At 37.9% G+C, this 17,740-nt stretch overlaps 1 protein-coding gene across 2 annotated transcripts in view; it reads left to right on the top strand.

Moving 5' to 3' along the window:
* The window catches only part of LOC140147545 (uncharacterized), a 97,636-nt gene that overhangs the window by 41,871 nt on the left and 38,025 nt on the right, over positions 1 to 17,740 (top strand). For both annotated transcript variants that reach the window (XM_072169331.1, XM_072169326.1), the window contains exons 10-12: positions 2,144 to 2,295; positions 6,694 to 6,857; positions 15,805 to 15,953. In XM_072169331.1, the coding sequence (XP_072025432.1) occupies positions 2,144 to 2,295; positions 6,694 to 6,857; positions 15,805 to 15,953 (465 nt within the window). The remainder of the gene's footprint in view (positions 1 to 2,143; positions 2,296 to 6,693; positions 6,858 to 15,804; positions 15,954 to 17,740) is intronic.

The following is a 17,740-nucleotide window of genomic DNA, read 5'->3' on the forward strand; positions in this document are numbered from 1 at the left end:
TAGTATAGTGTGCTCTAACAAGTGACTTAGCTTGAGTCATCCTATTTGGGGTGGCACCGACTATGATGGGGGCACCGGGCCCAATTGAGGGGGGCACAAGCCATTTTTGGCATTTTTCCTATATGGTGTTTTCTAAATTTTCCCTGTGTCCCTCCAGATTGGGAAGTTGTAGATGGTAAATTCCAATGTCAGTTTGGGTATATGATTGCGTTGTTGTAGATCCACATCTTCAGGATACTGTTGAGTTAATTGGCACTTGTCTGTTGTTTTAATTGGCATACCTGCCAGTCTGTCTTTCACGGATTGCCAGATGACATCATCTTTCAAGTCTTCAAAGATTAAGTTGCTAAGAAATTTCATCGGCTGAGTGGATGCTAGCAATCTCACCTCCATCAATAGTTAATTTAGGGTCGTATGCTGCACAGTGAGTTTCTTGTCCTTCTCATCTTTGTATAGTGTTTGGAATGCATTCGATCTGCATTTGAATGGTTTGGCTTTCATGGTGCGCGTCCATAGGAGGAATTCATTGACTATGTTGATCAACTTCTAGCAATCTTCTGGGCTTTAATTGGCAGTCAATGTGAGGTCATCTGTTTGGTGGTTGTGTTGCTCATCACATGGTACCCAATTGAGGTGGCTGTGTTTATCAAGGAGATCAAGACATAAGTTGAAGACAGCTGCAGGATAGTGTTGATGGGTACCTTTGGAACACACCAATACTATAGTGCATCCAGTCTTACTTTTGTGATGAAGGCTTTTAAAAGATATACATATATGAAAAAGAAAGAGTCATGGAATCTAAATATAAACACAGATTAGGTTAAAAATTTTTGTAGAGAAATCACAACAAAAAAACCACATGTTTATGGCCTCATTTATTTTTGTGACAACATGAAAAATATTTTTTCAAAATTTGGTCTTTTTTTGTTGGTAATTTTCTTCTTAATTTTGAGATTTTGATCCAGCCTTTCCATTGACTGTTTAAAGAAAAATGGGATACCAGCTTTTCAAAAATATTATTGACCAAAAAAGTCTAAAAATATGGCATAGTATGACAAATAAGAGCCATTTTTAGTCATAAAATTGAATCACTAGAAACGTTCGACGGCAACCTTTTTTTCTATTTCAACTTTTCAAAACTCATTTTTTGCAAGGGCAACTTTTCCATGATAGATTTTAAGGGTCGACTTTTTTAAAAACCTGCACCAACGCAAACAAAATCCTGGCTTTACAGTCCAGTGTGGTCTTTGAAAAAATCCTTTTGGGGGACCAAGTAATTCACATGTTAATTGGCCTATCAGGATCAGCTGTTTTTTGGGGCAAAGTAAAAAAATATTGCTGGTGTATGCATCATTTTGACCGTGTGCTATGCACCTGAACATTGGGCTATTCCATTTGAAATCTACACTACCCCTGTGGAAGATTTTGGAAATATCTTCCACAAGGGGAGTATGTTTTTCAAGTGTAATTGGTCAGGGTTAATCATTTTGAAACCCATACTCCACCTGTAATATGGCTTTACCTATATCTTCCGCAACTGGAGTGAGTATTTCAAATGGAAGTTACCCAATTATCTGTTCTGTTAAAAATTGATACTCCCTCTGTGGCACTCAGACTTTAGCTAAATCTTCCACAGGGGTAGTGTGGATTTTAAATGGAATAGCCCATTGGGTACTCAATAGTCACACTACTACTTGACTGGGAAATTGATGCCAAACACATTAATATTTGGGTAACCTTTCATGAAAGCACTGAAATAATGAGAGAAAACTAACAAACTTGGTGGTATTTTTCAGTGATTTTAAAGCGGCCTTTCAGATACTAACATATAATCCCTCGATTCAACTGATTTCATGTACTGCTCAGGTGTCCATTTCACTAAACTTTTAACCCTTCATAACTCAAGTAACCGTTCGCAAAGTTACGGATACCCAATACTAGATGTAACTTTACAAAAGGTCTCTGTAGTAAATCCCTATTACTTATGAAGGGTACCGTTTGTAAGTAAGTTAAGTGAAATAGAACTTACGACTCATCGTAAGTTACTGAACGATTGAAGCTTCGTAAAAACTTGTGAAGCTTCGTAAAGTTTAGGGAAATGGACCTCAGATCTAACTAGTGGTATTTTAACTTTATGATGCAGCTCTTTGTCCAGATGATGGCAACGATTGGATACTGTTTGAAAATCATTGTTATCTTAAGGTTACAACTCACGCGATGGATTGGGGTGATGCAGGAGATGACTGTGTAGCTAAGGGAGGGCATCTTGCAACGGTCAACTCGGCAGAAAAACAGGTAAGTTACAGAGACCCAATTAGCATTGTAACAGGTGCATCGAATGCAGATTTATTCAGACTGGAGTAGATTTAAATGATTTAAACTTTGGTTAACCAGTTTTGGTAGTGACATAGGTGCATATTTCGATGGTAAACAGTAAACACAGACAGAGTGTACACAGACTTGTACTAAGGCGGTTTGCTGGCACACTTGGCATCACAACCATAAAAAAGCATTGATGTTGATACCAAACTTGAGATGAAGGATGGTATATCTGCCAGTTTAGCCAGTGGGGTTTCTTACAGTTTACCTCGATCAGTATTTCAGCTATTTTGTGAAAAGAATAACAAAATTAAAATAATGCTATCTCCAATAGAGACATGGCTGGGTCTCAAAACAATACTTTAATTATCGTTCTTAAACAATTTACCTGTAAAATCATGTTTGCATGTATGAACCTGGGGGTGGTACAGTCCAAAAAAAAGTCTGTCCAGAAAAATTCACTTCCCAGGGTAAAAACAGGATTAGATTGTCCAAGAAAGTCCAAATTATAGAGAAAAATTTACTCTTTGCATGCAATCAATGTTTTGCATGGGGGGAGGGGGGAGGAGAGTGTCAATATTTGGAAATTCAGCACCCCAAAAAAAATCCTGCACTGGCCTCGCAATGCCTGAAAACTGTTTCCCAGTACACTTAATTACTTTCCATCTTTTTATCATTTTGGTTTTTTGCTAATTGTGTAGGGAATTGCTTGTTTGTATTTTCGTTTACAATTTCAATCCTTTTACAAATATAAATTTAATAAACTAGCGGTCACCCGTCTTCGCGGTCGTAAATAGATGCAATTTGCAAAAGCATCACCACCCTCCGAATTTTTTATCAGTGGCCGCTCCAGGATTGTCTGGGGGGGGAGGGGGCATGGGGGAAAACTGAATTTCAGGGGGGCAAAATCAACAAATTTTGTGTCAGATTGCTGCAAATAGTTGACATTTTTGTAATTTTGGGATTTTAAGGCTAAAAGTGGAGTGGGGGAATATGGAGAGGAGGCAAATGCTTCCCCTTGCTACCACCAACCAACACCCCATGGCATCCATGCACTCTCCTCATTCATTTTGATATTCCCATGTTTATTCTAGCTTGGTAACCGTACAGTATTTTTTTGGACGCTGGATAATAGTTTTTGCTCATTTTTAGACTTCAATCGCTGAGATTTGAAAACATGAGGTGAATATGCATCGTAACTTGGTGTATGATTTGCTTTGCAAGAATGCAATTTGTAAGTGCATCACCACTATTCTAGTTTTTATCACGAAAAGTTTTCCAACTCGGTAATGTATTATCTATCTACTATACTAAAATAACCAGCGAAGTCTGTCTGTCTGTCTGTCTGTCTGGTTGTCCGGCTATGCGTTTCGCCGCTTCCACGCATCGATCCGATATTTCGGATATGGATATGTATCGGGAAAAGCATGTTGACCGGGTGGTTTTGAAGGTCACCGGAGGTCAAGGTCAAAGGTCAAAATTTCAAACTTTGTCCGATCGGGCCCAAACTTGGTGGGTGGAATCCTTGATATGAGGGGAATGTATGCGCGAAATAAAATCCGAGGTCAACCGAGGTCAAAGGTCATTACGGAGGGTTCAAATTTCAAACTTTGTCCGATCGGGCTCAAACTTGGTGGGTGGAATCCTTGATACCAGGGGAATATATGCGAAATAAAATGCGAGATCAACCGAGGTCAAAGGTCATTACGGAGGGTTCAAATTTCAAACTTTGTCCAATCGGGCGCAAACTTGGTGGGTGGAATCCTTGATACCAGGGGAGTATATGCGCGAAATAAAATCAGAGGTCAACCGAGGTCAAAGGTCATCACGGAGGGTTCAAATTTCAAACTTTGTCCGGTCGGGCTTAAAAGTGGTAGAAAGAATCCTCGAGATGAGGAGAACGTCAAAAAGTCATCAGGGGTCAAATAGCATTGCCATCAGTTACTCTCACAGCAACGGGTGAACTAGTACTACTAAAATAATAGCCGTTAGATGTGTGTCTGTCTGTGTGTCTGTCCGGCTATGCGTTTCGCCGCGCTTCGACGCATGGTTCCGATATTTCAGACATATATGGGTACCGGGCGTGCGCTGTTTACCGGGTAGTTTTCAAGGTCATCGGAGGTCAAGGTCAAAGGTCAAAATTTGAAACTTTGTCCGATCGGGCCCAAACTTGGTGGGTGGCATCCTTGATCTGAGGCGAATATATGCCCGAAATAAAATCAAGGTCGACCGAGGTCAAAGGTCATTGCGGAGGGGTCAAATTTTAAACTTTGTCCGATCGGGCTCAAACTTGGTGGGTCGAAACCTTCGTATGAGGGGAGCATGAAAAACATTATATGGAGGTCATCCGAGGTTAAAGGTCAAAGGTCATGGATTTCAAACTTTGTCCTATCGGGCTCAAACTTGGTGGGTGGAATCCTTGATATGAGGGGAATATATGTGCCAAACAAAATTGAGGTCAGCCGAGGTCAAAGGTCATGTAGGGGCTAAATTTAAACTTTGCCCTATTGGGCTTAAAACTTGATAGGTGGAATCCTTGGTATGAGGGCAGCATGAAAAAATTACACCCCAGGTCATCCGAGGTCAAAGGTCATCTGGGGTCAAACAGTATCGCTATCATGCCAGTGCTCTCACAGCATCAGGGCTCTCACAGCTGCAGGTGCACTAGTAGATGTAATAATAGATACCATAACCATACACAGATATAAGCCCATCCCCAATTGCAGAAACAAGGGTGCCACCGGGTATAAGTTTAGTAGTAACGTTGGCTTCATTATATCCACAAAATGTTATTTCAATGACTTTGAGGTGACTGTCAGTACTAGTAACCATAGAAAAATTGATTTCATTGAAGTGAGGTATAGTATAGCAACATGATACAAAGATCCTTTTAAATGTTGGTAGCCAAGTGCCCATTATATCTCTCCTAACAGTTTTGGTAGATAATAGTTGCATCATAGATAGGTTACCTTTCCTCTGGAAGAATATCACATGCTTGCCCACCGCCGTGTATAAGCACCCCCTATTTTGGTTCAGAATCTATCGTGAAGGGCGATGGGTAATACCACAGGCAATGGACTGAAGCTCTTATTCATCTATTGTGTCCGCTTTGAGCACTGACATTTTGGAAAATGTTGGAATCAATATTCATGAAGTTGTGTGATCGACACCGCTCGTAATTGTACAATTATAGTCATCTTTATTATTGGGTGTTTGTATTCATACGTTAGGCATATCGAGCTGTATTGTAGGTCATAGCGTGTTCATTCATTTTATTCAAATATGTGCACAAACCATGTTGGCGCCACCTTGGAATTACATAGGTTTGTTTGTGTGTGACCAACTTGAGGCAACTCAAGCACTGGGCTGTATAATAACAATGGTACTACTTTCACAAGTGGTGCACTTACACATGATTTTGTTGTGGTCACTTATTGATACTCAACTGCTGTGTAAAGCATTACCGTACTGACGCGAGTATAGTCCCACCTTTGAGTTAAGTCCCACCCGCAAATTTTCGAAAATAAGGGCGCCGCCAGCGGTTTGCGATGTAATCGTGATGTATCATGGGGAAATCGTGATGTATCATGGGAAAAGGTCGACATCCAAGTCCGCGCAATACGAATATTACCATGCTATTACATATGAACACGTGACAATATTTTTTAGTTTGTCAATATAACGGTATTACACGCAAATCGATAGAGAAAAAATTAATTGTGCACATTTCAAATCACATTATTAAGTATTATTGAGTATCGATTCGTGTGTAACACCTTTATTTTGACAAACTAAAAAATATTGTCACGTGTTCCTATGTAATAGCATGGTAATATTCGTATTGCGCGGACTTGGATGTCGACCTTTTCCCATGATACATCACGATTACATCGCAAACTGCTGGCGGCGCCCTTATTATGCGAATAGCGAGAATTTGTATGCATTTTGAAATCATTAATTGAGTATGACATGAGTACAAATTTATTCAAAACACAAGGCATACAATATTTTTTTCTTTTAGCATTTAGGTTTAGGTCCAGGGACACTTCAAAGCCGAAAAAATAAATAACTTAAAAAAAAAAAAAAAAAAAATTGTTGAAATTCGAGTATAGTCCCACCCCCAATTTTGAAAATGTTCACCCAAAAAGCGGGGTGGGACTATACTCAACGTCAATATGGTAATATGCTGTCAGGTCAGTTACTAATTTAATGGCCAAATACTTTTGTTCGAAACAATGGTACAACTTTTATGAATAACCTGTTGGCAAATCAAATCGGCATCAAAGGAACAATGCGATATGTAATCTATTGCCTCTCCATGTTTATGTAAACTTACACTCTGGTAATTTGGTTTGATTGGATTTCTCTTTACAGCAATTCCTTGTGCATTACCTGGATTTTGAAGCTGGAAATATAAACTATTGGATAGGTTTAAGTGACATGACAGATGGTACATATGTATGGCATGCTGCTGATGATCCTGGTTTTGTCTGGACGGGTGCAGCCGGTGGAGCCCCTACTCCTGGTTCTGCTTTTACGTAAGTGAGCTTAGGTGACCCTTTGTCATTACTCGTTGATGGTCGATAGACGTCCCAATAAAGCGGACTTAGTCACCGGTCAGTTCTACAGAATAGATCTCCATGGCTAACCATGGCTAACTATGGAAACATGTTAAAGGACATCAAGAAAATTTTCTAAGTTATTTATTTTGAGCTCTTTCGAGTATCGACGAGTAATGGATATATTCTGTAGATTTAGGTTTTGTCTGTGACTGCTAATGTGAGGCCGTCGTGGTCGTGCGGGCTCAAACTTCGGTGGGTGGGTGAAGTTCTGTCCTGGCAAGAAGATGTTTATGTTCGTTAAGTCATCCGACCCGGGCCCCCCCTGCCAGGGGTCATCTGAGGTCAAATGACTAAAAACTGTCATATGGGCATGAAACTAGGTCGCACGGGGCTCAAACTCGGTGGGTGGGTGTAGTTCTGTCCTGGCAAGATGATGTTTATGTTCGTTAAGTCATCTGACCCGGGGTCCCCTCCCAGGGGTCATCCGAGGTCAAATTACTAAAATGTGTCGTATGGGCATGAAACTTGGTAGGTACAGTCAACATTTAAAGCAACATTTTTGAAGGTCATTTTGGGGTCATCCAAGGTCACCACGGGTCATCTGAGGTCAAATTAGTAAAAACTCATATATGGGCATGAAACATGGTGGATACATTCAACATTTAGAGTTATAAGTTTAGGTCATTTTGGGGTCATCCAAGGTCACCCAGGGTCATCTGACATTATTCGATGATCGTCGATAGTGAGCCCAACAATCACTTAGTCATATAGAGGTTATCCGTGTTCTATAAGCTGCATCTCCTACCAGCGACTCCTATACCTTGTTTAGGACTTTCAAAAGAAGTACCTGCATGTGCAACCATGACTATTTCAAAATAGCCCGCCAAAGTCATGCAGGTAACTCCGAGTCGTGCATTGAATTAGTTTGAATGAGGAATACAACGGAATCAGTGCCTTTTGTTAGAAGTCACGCATGAGTAAAGTGGATAACCTCTATTCTTGATGTCCTTTAACATTGTGGGTCATAGTTAGCCATGGATATATTCTGTAGATTACAAACCGTTCAAACCCAAGGGAACGTCCTTTATTATTATAATACTAGTTCTTTGTTATTATATACCTAATAGTGATGGGTTCTGATCGATTGGCTGTTTAGTTATTTTATAATTTCCAGTGGAGAAATAAGTTTGATATGCCTAGTCCTAAATGAATGAGATGAATATTTCTAATATTTTATTTTACAACTTTTATTAATTTATATAATGTATTATTATTATCATGTATTATTATTATTATTTATATCATTATTAATTTAGTTCATTGAATGAGGTCAGTGACCATTGCATTGAAAATACAGATAGAATTTCACGCTTAGTTTTTTTCCTGGCAGTGCGTTGTTGTGTAGCTAGCCATCTATCTAAATAACAATGGGGCCTTTGTAGTACACAAGGTCAGGGTGATGTATGCATTTTGCTAACAGGAAACCATTCAATCCCAACACGATGGTCATCGGTGACGTAACATTTCTATGACATGACATTTTCAATTCTTAGGCTGCAGTCAAGCGACCATTGCTTATAGACTAAATGCGGCCTTGTGAGCAGGAAAGGGCAGGAAATATGAATGCACTATGGGACATATGGGATAACATAGCCAAAAATAATGCCTTCGTGGGAAGGATTACCAAAATCGGAAGTAGAACGTCATATATTTGAAACACTTACGGGCAAATTTACCTATGTGGGAGGTCTGGGGCTCATATGAAGGCAATTTGATAGAATTGATTTTCCGTTTGTCTTATGATAGAATTTGCTCCCATAAGAGGGATTAGTCACAGGCGATCGATTTCGTTGTGATGGTTTCAGAGGCGTTAAATCAAAGGCTTTGTAAAAAATAATCTAGAAACACTTAGAATTTTTAATATCCACCATTGATGTTGGTATACCTAAAGGTAGTCAGAGACTTTATATGAAACAAATTTGCCGACTCCTTCTTCCTAAATATTTTCAAATCCTGTGGTGCTTAACTATATTTACACTTAAGTGCCCTTCCCCCCGTGAGTATAATCATAGACCATTTAAAACATTTTTGCCACTTCCGAATTTTTTTTACTGATAAACATTTGCATAGGAACTGCATAGTCAGAGGCAAGGTTCGTTATTGATTGGAGATTCAGTAGACCCTATAAAGAGACAAGTACGGTAATAGCATTTCAAGTGTATGCACTTAATTCCGTAATCAATAAGAGCTAATAAGTATAATGAACAAAATCAAGACGGAACTGATAGCACAGTAGTGTAACCGCTCGACTGTGAAATCGGAGGTTGCGGGTTCGAACCCGCTACCGCAGAATTTTAATTCAGACAATTTTCTTTTTCATTCGTGAAGAAGAATTATAATAATTGAATCCTTCTTATAAAATTTAACATAGTATAGCAGAATCATGTAGGCCTTTGTGTTATCAGATAAGATCTTCTGTAGATTACCATATCAAAAGAATTTCAAAGTTTTGTCAAGCAAGTTTCTAAGTTTCTATTCAAACCGTATGGCATTTGTTGGAACTGGCCGGTGACTAAGTCCGCTTTATTGGGAGATTTATCGTAGGTTGACCAGTAATGTTATGGAATTGATTTAGAATAAAGGAGACAACAGCCTGATCATTGGCTCAAAGACTATTAAAATTAAAATTGTTTGTTTGAATTGTGGGCCATGTTTTCTGCCTGTAGTCACATTTTTTCATTTATTTTTCTTGCTATACTTTCAATAAAGGCCAGCATTCACATAAGTCTGGCTTGGGCAATTTGCCTGAGTCTTGTTGTCTCTGTAATCAAAACTTGCTTATTTTGTTACAAATATGTTTGCTCTTCAAAAAGTTTGCCTTTTCTGATCTCGTAATTTAGCGGGGAAACATTTTATGCACCACATAATTTACTATAAATCTACTTGTTCTTTCTTACTGCATTTATGCATGGAATGGTCAGTTAAGCAAACAAACAAGTATAAAAAAGCACACAATAAGCTGTGTCTTGTCCTTTTTGTTGTTGATGGATAAAGGAAAGTCCCTGGCAAAGTGATAACTCATGTATTTCAGTCAAAAAACTGTTACCAATTGGGAGAACACAAACATTTTTATGAAGAAACTTGAGAATTCAAGGGTGAAATAACATTTTTAGGCAGTACAAGGGGTATTGTGATTTAACCAACTCCTTCCTCTTGGCTAATATTTGATCAGTCCCTAACCATTCCATATAATGGACTGGAATATATTATTACCATACTTATTCAAGTGCATGTATGTAAGTAGAAATAAAAAAACACTTTAAAAGGGAATGTCAACTATACAAAGTAATTTTTTAGTAGAGGCTATTACAAAGATGCGAGTCATAACATGGTGCATATTCATAGAGGATGCATGGTTCTAAATAGTATTCCTGACTTGTTCCAATATGTGGCATAATCTGGTCCATGGAGGCCAAAGGTGGAACATTTGAAATAGATATAAAGGCAAAAATATGGAGTAAAAAAACAATAAAATACATAAGAAAATAGACATCACAAAACTTAAGTGCCAAGTATGATAGCTTAATGTAAGGTAATAACTATAGTAGCTCAATTTTCAAAAATGTCTCCTTTGGCCTCCATGGACCAGATCATGTCACATATGTGACTTACTGCTTTCAATTGAACCCATTTACAGGACAAAAGATATTTTGTTTGATACCAATGGTGAATAAGAATTTTTGATGGGACACATTGATAATGAATGCAAGCTTTTTTTATAGTGAATGGGGATGCATTTCGGATTGGCTTATTTAAATGGTTGATTTTGTAATTTTGAATCCTTTATCTTTGATGTTGAAACTGCAATACCTTATTCAATTCAAGTGATATGGAAGTGAATGAGTATCAACTTATGCAGAACAAATAACTAATTTTTAGGTTGTCCAAAGCAAGGGACCTTATGGCAGCATGAATTGAATGTCAGCAAGTCAGTGTGATGGGGTGGGGTTGTATCTGTGCGTAAACAATATGTAAGCAGGGACTGAGTTTTGAAAAAACCTGGTGTACTGCAAACTGCACATGTGGTTAAGCTGAGGTGTGTTTTCGGTGTGCGATTCCTTTGATATATTGGGATCTCGACGAATAGCAATGAGGTGTTTCCTGCACACCTTATATACACCAAATCTTCTCAACCATTGCGATGCCATCCCTAGTAACAGCATGGTACCCATAAACATGCAAGAGATTCCACTCTATAAATGATTTAAGGAGGCTGTGTACTCTCAGACATGCATGTAGTAAAAGTGCCATAACTTTGTAATTATTCACGCAAGATATATAAAAGTATACATTTTTATGAAGGCAAGACATCAATCAATCTTAATATAAATACAGATTTGGTGTAAAAACAACAATTATGAAGAAAATCACAAAAAGTGAGTTTCTGGCAATATTTGTTTGGTACATCATAACAAAAAAAACACTCTTTCCAAAATATTTTATTTTGCTTTTAGCTCAATCTTGAGGCTCCATTCCAAAAACGTTTTATTTTTATTTTTTTGATATTGGCCTTAGTTTTTGAGATATTGACCATATAAGGCATCAAATTGAACTTTTAAAAATCACAAACGCCTATTTGCACAAAATGATGCCTAAAATCGGAAATAGACCAAATAATAAAAAAATGAGAAAACCGTTTCTTGAGTCGATCATGCTTTTTACGATGATCATATTTGCTTACCTATAGATGCTGTATTTATTGAGTTATCGTGTACCTAAATCGTCATTTTACCGAGAAAATGAACATTGAAATAATGGCTGTTGAAGTTTAAAGTGGTCACATTTGGCACTTTCATTGAATTTAACAGGAGAATGCGGCAGTTTTCGTTTTTGTACCTTATATTACGTAAACATCGGGTAAATCCACAGCCCCTTGAGAAGTTTGAGCGAAATCCATGCATAACTTGATATTTAAATCGGGGGAAAGAACTTGAAAAAAACCCCACATTTTATCAGCTAAAATGGAGCCATTTGACCACTAGGTTTTTGTGAAATCAGTGCTTCCGTGGTGTTTCCATAAGATGCGCCATGCATGCAGATAAGCGTCGCGTATCGTAAGCGTATTTGTGCGTTTACAAAATGCGCGATACACAACGCGATGCGTTGTTGCTTGCGCGATATCTTGCTGGTACAACAAAGATTTTCTTTCCTTTTCAATTTCAAACACGAGTGGAATAGTGAAATAAAATCCTTAAAATATTGCAGTTGGAGTTTACAAATCTGGATTTTCATTCCTTGTATTTATAAAAAACATAACAAAGTACAAACCTATCAAAAAAACTCAATTTTCCGAAAGAAACAATGTCTAGAGTACACAGCCGCGTTAAGTTTCACTGCATTTGGCATTTAGTTTAAAAGAATAAAACGACAATGTGAAAACTTTCAATGAAATCTTTTTTTATTCGCTCATGCAATATATAGCCGGCAGGAAAAGCAAATGTCAAAATTTTGTTATCAAAATATATCGTGCTGTTGGTGGATTTCAACAAACCTTCCGCCCATTATAGTGCAGTACATACAAAATGGAATCTGAGACATTGTTCAACAGCAACTGAGCGATAGTCATGATAGTGTTTACAATCAAAACAAATTCTGGCAACTTTCCATTTTGTCAACCTGCGTGGCAAATGGGGTTAGGTCGCGCAACTACCAAAAATTGATAAGGGCACAGTATATACAATCACCCCCACGTTGACGTAACACCTGTATGTGGGTTTCTGTCCAAAGTAACCTCATTTGGTTATTTTATCCTCGTGCTCATTTTTGCGCTCTTCATTCAAATTATTCTACTTTTGCACCATATTTCACCATTTTAGCTTCAATATAGCAAAATGTTTGCACGCTTTGTGCGCATTTGTACAATAAACTTATATTATGTCGTCAAAACGTGCGGGATTCGCTGTACTTCAAGACATTTTCCAACCCCGTAGTCGGGGGATATTTGAGGTGAATGTGGAATTGCAGTATAGACGAATCCAATTTCACGCATTCCTACACCTCGATGGCAGCCATAGCTGGGTCCCCCTTAGGTCGAATCCCACCTAAAATATGTGAAATGTTGTGGCCTTGGCGGGGATATTAAACTGCATTCCATCACACGTGTTACACATAGACAAAAGAATGATGAAAGTTTACAACACAATACAATTCAACATTGATTTTTAAGCGGATTTAATCCACCCATTTGGGCAGTAATGACATCAGTTTGGTGCAGTCGGGACCCAGTAATGGCTGAGTAAATCCTGACCATGACTTGGCTTGTTGGATTCGGGCTCTATAGTTACATTATTTTGTTGTTTATGATTCTCTGACGTGACATGTCCTGACATAAAATCCGACATGCCAATTTGTCATCACTGAGCTATTTAAAATATGACTACATGTGCAATGACTGAAATTTACCCAAAATTGGGAAAATGGTAATGGAGTTTAAGTATACCACATCTACTCCAAGTAGATGTGGTATACTTAATGCTATTTGATGTTTACATCAAATAGCATTAACATGCTTAGGACACTCATTTTAGAGATAAAATTTGGCCAAAAGGACCAGAAATGTAGTAATAGTTCCTTAGTTTGTTGGTAATTTGTTTCTGACTCACTGGCGTAGCCTGGTGAACATGATGAAGTTTTGAGCTTTGGATATATTGAGAAATATCACATAATACCAAAAACTACTCAAATTGAATTTAAATAATAATAATACAATCATATTGCCTTTAATGTTTTTCTCGTTTCGGTGTCACAATTTACTCTTTGTAGATACCAGTCGATAAATGACATTAACATGTATACAAAATCCTCTTTTGGGGCACTAAAATGACCAAAAATAACCCAAAAGACATAATAGTTAAAAATGTATTTAAAACAGTCATGTAAGATGGTTGTATTTGTTACTTTTTTTCCGGCCTACGCTATTTAAAATATATATCATTCCCAGTAACTAGTAGCCATCAACATTAAACGGCTTATGAGAATAATTTTAGGGCCAAAAATTTGTAAACAAAATCCAAAATGTGTAATCGTTAATTTTGATTTTTAAAAAGGTTATAATTGCTAGTATCGTTTCAATTCCTTTGTTGGTCCTGATCCTCTGACACTGTCTTAGAATGAAATTCTGGACCTTAACTCGCTTGTCATTATTGAGTAATTTCAAAGCCTACCAAAACACTGTGAAATGGACGTAACATTTTTAAAATGGAAAGGCAGAAGGCTGTGTATTTGTAACATAGTTCTTTACGGTTGCAATGTAGTCACCAAGTCGAAATATCTCTAAAATAAGCAAATTTAACCCATATCTCGGCAAATAGATATATTGACAAATCCAACGAGCCAAGTGAAGTTCAGAATTCAATCGGCCATTACTGGGTCCCGTCTGCACAAAACTTGTGTTCTTACTGCCCAATTAGGCGGTATTAAATCCGCTTAAAAATCGATGCTGAATTTTATTACGTGTAACACGGGTGATGGAATGCAGCTTAATATCCCCGCCAAGGCCACATCATTTCACATTTTAGGGGGAATAGACCTAAGGGGGGGCAACTATGGCTTCCATTGAGGTGTAGGAATGCGTGAAATTGGATTCGTCTCAGTGAGACATTGAGACATAGGTAAAATGTTTTGAAAACGTTCTAAACATATGCTATAAACGCGTTTTGGTTTTGGTCAAAACTTTTTAATAGCATCTAGATGTCTGGTAATGGTCTTAAAAACGAATTTTAAGATAGCTGATATAAAAAATAATCAAGAAAAGCGAAAAAAAAATTGAAACTAGGGCTATACTCCAATTCCAGGTTCCCGACCAAATCAAATGTTCCCAGCCCTGACTATATGGTTTGACATAGTTTAACAATATTTAAGCAGTAAAGCCATTTAGACCATGGTGAATAAAGTAAACAATTTAAAAAAAAAATAGTGGTGTGATAAAACAGCCTAACGCCTTGAACCAAGGCTAAAAGTAGGTTACCTGTGGTTTTTTTTCAGGATCTAGATCTTTTGTGCACAAATCCAAGTATTCTTCCGTGATGTGACTACGCGTGGTTTGGAAACAAAATAGTGGGGATTATGTTGTCAGTAATAAACACCTCAACAGAAGAAAGTTCGTACTGTTTGAGTGGTCATAAAATAAAATAATTTTTAACTCAATGAATTAAACCAAATTATTGTCTACACTCACCAAAAAATAAGTAAATATCATATTATATGATCAACTTGTAAATCTCGAAGGCGTTATTAAACGACTTCAAGAAAACGCTTTCCAAGTTAATCATGAAAACTTAATAAAAAAAGCCTTTAAAAAACTCGTGAGCTTGAGACTCTACTCCTTGCCCCAGCAAGGGGCTTTGACGATGGATTCCACCAAAGGATCTAAGGTGGATCCTTGGACCCCATCCGTTTGAGCTAATAACATTGATAACTTGCCAGTAAAAATAGTCCTAAGCGCCCTACAAGTGAGAAAAGCGTTTGACTGTAGTATTTTCCCCTCTAAAATCAATATGTTAGACCTTCGGCCAAGTTGCTTTTTTATTCAAATTTTATTCAGACCTATTTTGCACTTTTGTTTGCAGATTAAGTATTGCTATATAATGAGTGTCAAGTGTCCAATCAGGTAAAGTCAAAAATGACTAAAATGCATGATTTTTAAAATTGCCAAAGCTGGAGAGGACCAGCCCTCCACCCCTCCCATAAGCTCGTCACAGCTGGTTGATCATCGAGACTTTACATTTGCCAACGTGCAGTGACTTTTTTTCTCCTAAAATAGCCCCTGCATCCATGACTAACAAAATTATTTGTGTCCTTGTCCTTTTTGGCTTTCTCGGTCTTAGGGTAATTGACTGATTTATATTTTACCCTTTTTTTGCAGTGATTGGGCTTCAGGACAACCTGGTGGTGGAGCTGGTCAGAGTTGTGTTGAACTTATAGATCGAGGTGCTGGTGCACCTGGTCTTGATATGCTTATGTGGAACGATGCAGATTGTACTATAACCAACCAATATGTTTGTCAAAGTGCAGGTACGTAGGCTGGTGTAGGGGTGGAAATAGATTTGTATTTGAAGAGAGACATCATGCCATGTAGCAAATCAAGTAAAAACTGTCAAGGCAGTGCACACAAGGTGGTACTTAATTTGTTCATAGTATCAAAAATGTAAAAAAGTGGCTGTCCTATTTTACCATTCAGAGTTTGAATATACACAATCTACTCCCAATGCCAAAAAAAAAAAAAATCACAATATTATTGTGTTTTACCAAATGAAATCCACTCCAATCCTAGTTGGACCTAATTCCTGACAAATTTCCAAAATGGACTTTCAATTGGGTCACACACCTTTAACAAATGTGACCCCTCGGCACAACTGAGCCCGGATGTCGCCAGTGCCACTATTGAGATATGCTCCATCGAACTTAACAATAAACAATAGGAAACAAAGGATTTATTGACTGCTTTATTGATTTTTCACTACTTAAATGTCAAGTACGATAGACATGATATACATCATTTTAAAGCTAATTTCAAGCAGAATATTTTGGTTGAATATCTCAAAAATGATGATTGGCGACTTCAGGGCTCAGTTGTGCCGAGGGGTCACAAATGTGACCTGCTACTACAAAATAAGCATAAAGTTGTCCGTAATCAAGTTAGCTCAATCGACAAGGCGTTCGACTATGGTGCGAGAGGTTGCGGGTTCGAACCCTGGCGGTGCCTAGTACGCTCTTGTGGAAAATATTGAGTTAGCTTGAAATTCCCCTGGACAAGGAACTTACTACTAATTTGTCTCGTTGTAACCCGTACGAAACTCGGGGAGCTGATCCTGGTTGCATTGGTTATTTGTGGAATGTCTAGGGTGTGTGCTCTTGAAGCAGCAAAGTCCCTGAATTGTTGTTGAATGGTTTATGGAATGATGTGGGTCGTAATGGTCAGTGACAACCTGTAAAGTGTGCCGAGGCTTGTGGATCAACGTCTAGGCGTTGTGCCTGTGCATAGCGCACTATAAATCACTGCGCCTTTTTTTTTTTAAGTGAGTGTTCTTTGTTTCACACATGCCTGTGGAATGTCTGTATGTCCTTTGTGAATGGGGGCACAATATTGGGCCAGTCATGAAGGACATATACTGCTGACAGGTACGCAGCAAACAAAGAACATCAATTCAGTCAGCCAGGATGTCTCGAAACTACCAACTTGCGACTTTACGCTCATTTTGTGGTAGCAGGACAAAAAGTGTGGTAAATAATAATATCATATGCTAGATTTTTAAAGGAAAATGTGAACAATCATTAGCAACTGGGCATTAACATTGTTTAGGACAGGCTGGCTCCCAACATTGGTCAGATTTTCAAATGACATGACAATATAATGAGGAAATACAGATTATCTCCTCTCATGATGTACTTTTTAAAGGGGATTGTGGACACCTGTTAGCAACTGGACATTAACATTATTTAGTACTGGCTCTCAACTAATCATGCATTAGATAACTCTTACGTATAAATTAGGAGTTCATTCATATATTTTTATGAATAAACAATTGTTTATGCCAAAGGGGCTGCTTGCAGTCCAAAAGCATAAACAATGTTTAGTCATATTGAATGAACTCTATTCATACTTACCAGAACATTTTGTGATCAAAATAATAACAATTAAGTAACATGATAAAGAAACATAATTTTCCTTCATTTTCCCCATCCCGCGATCGCACATCCAGGCCACTTGGCATAAACTTTGTTTATGTCCGGCTATCGACCAATCAGAAATGTGGAAATCATGTAATTAAGTATGGACTGATTTTATAAATATAAAGTAA

This window comes from Amphiura filiformis, chromosome 1 (assembly GCF_039555335.1).
Source record: "Amphiura filiformis chromosome 1, Afil_fr2py, whole genome shotgun sequence".
Taxonomy (NCBI): Eukaryota; Metazoa; Echinodermata; class Ophiuroidea; order Amphilepidida; family Amphiuridae; genus Amphiura; species Amphiura filiformis.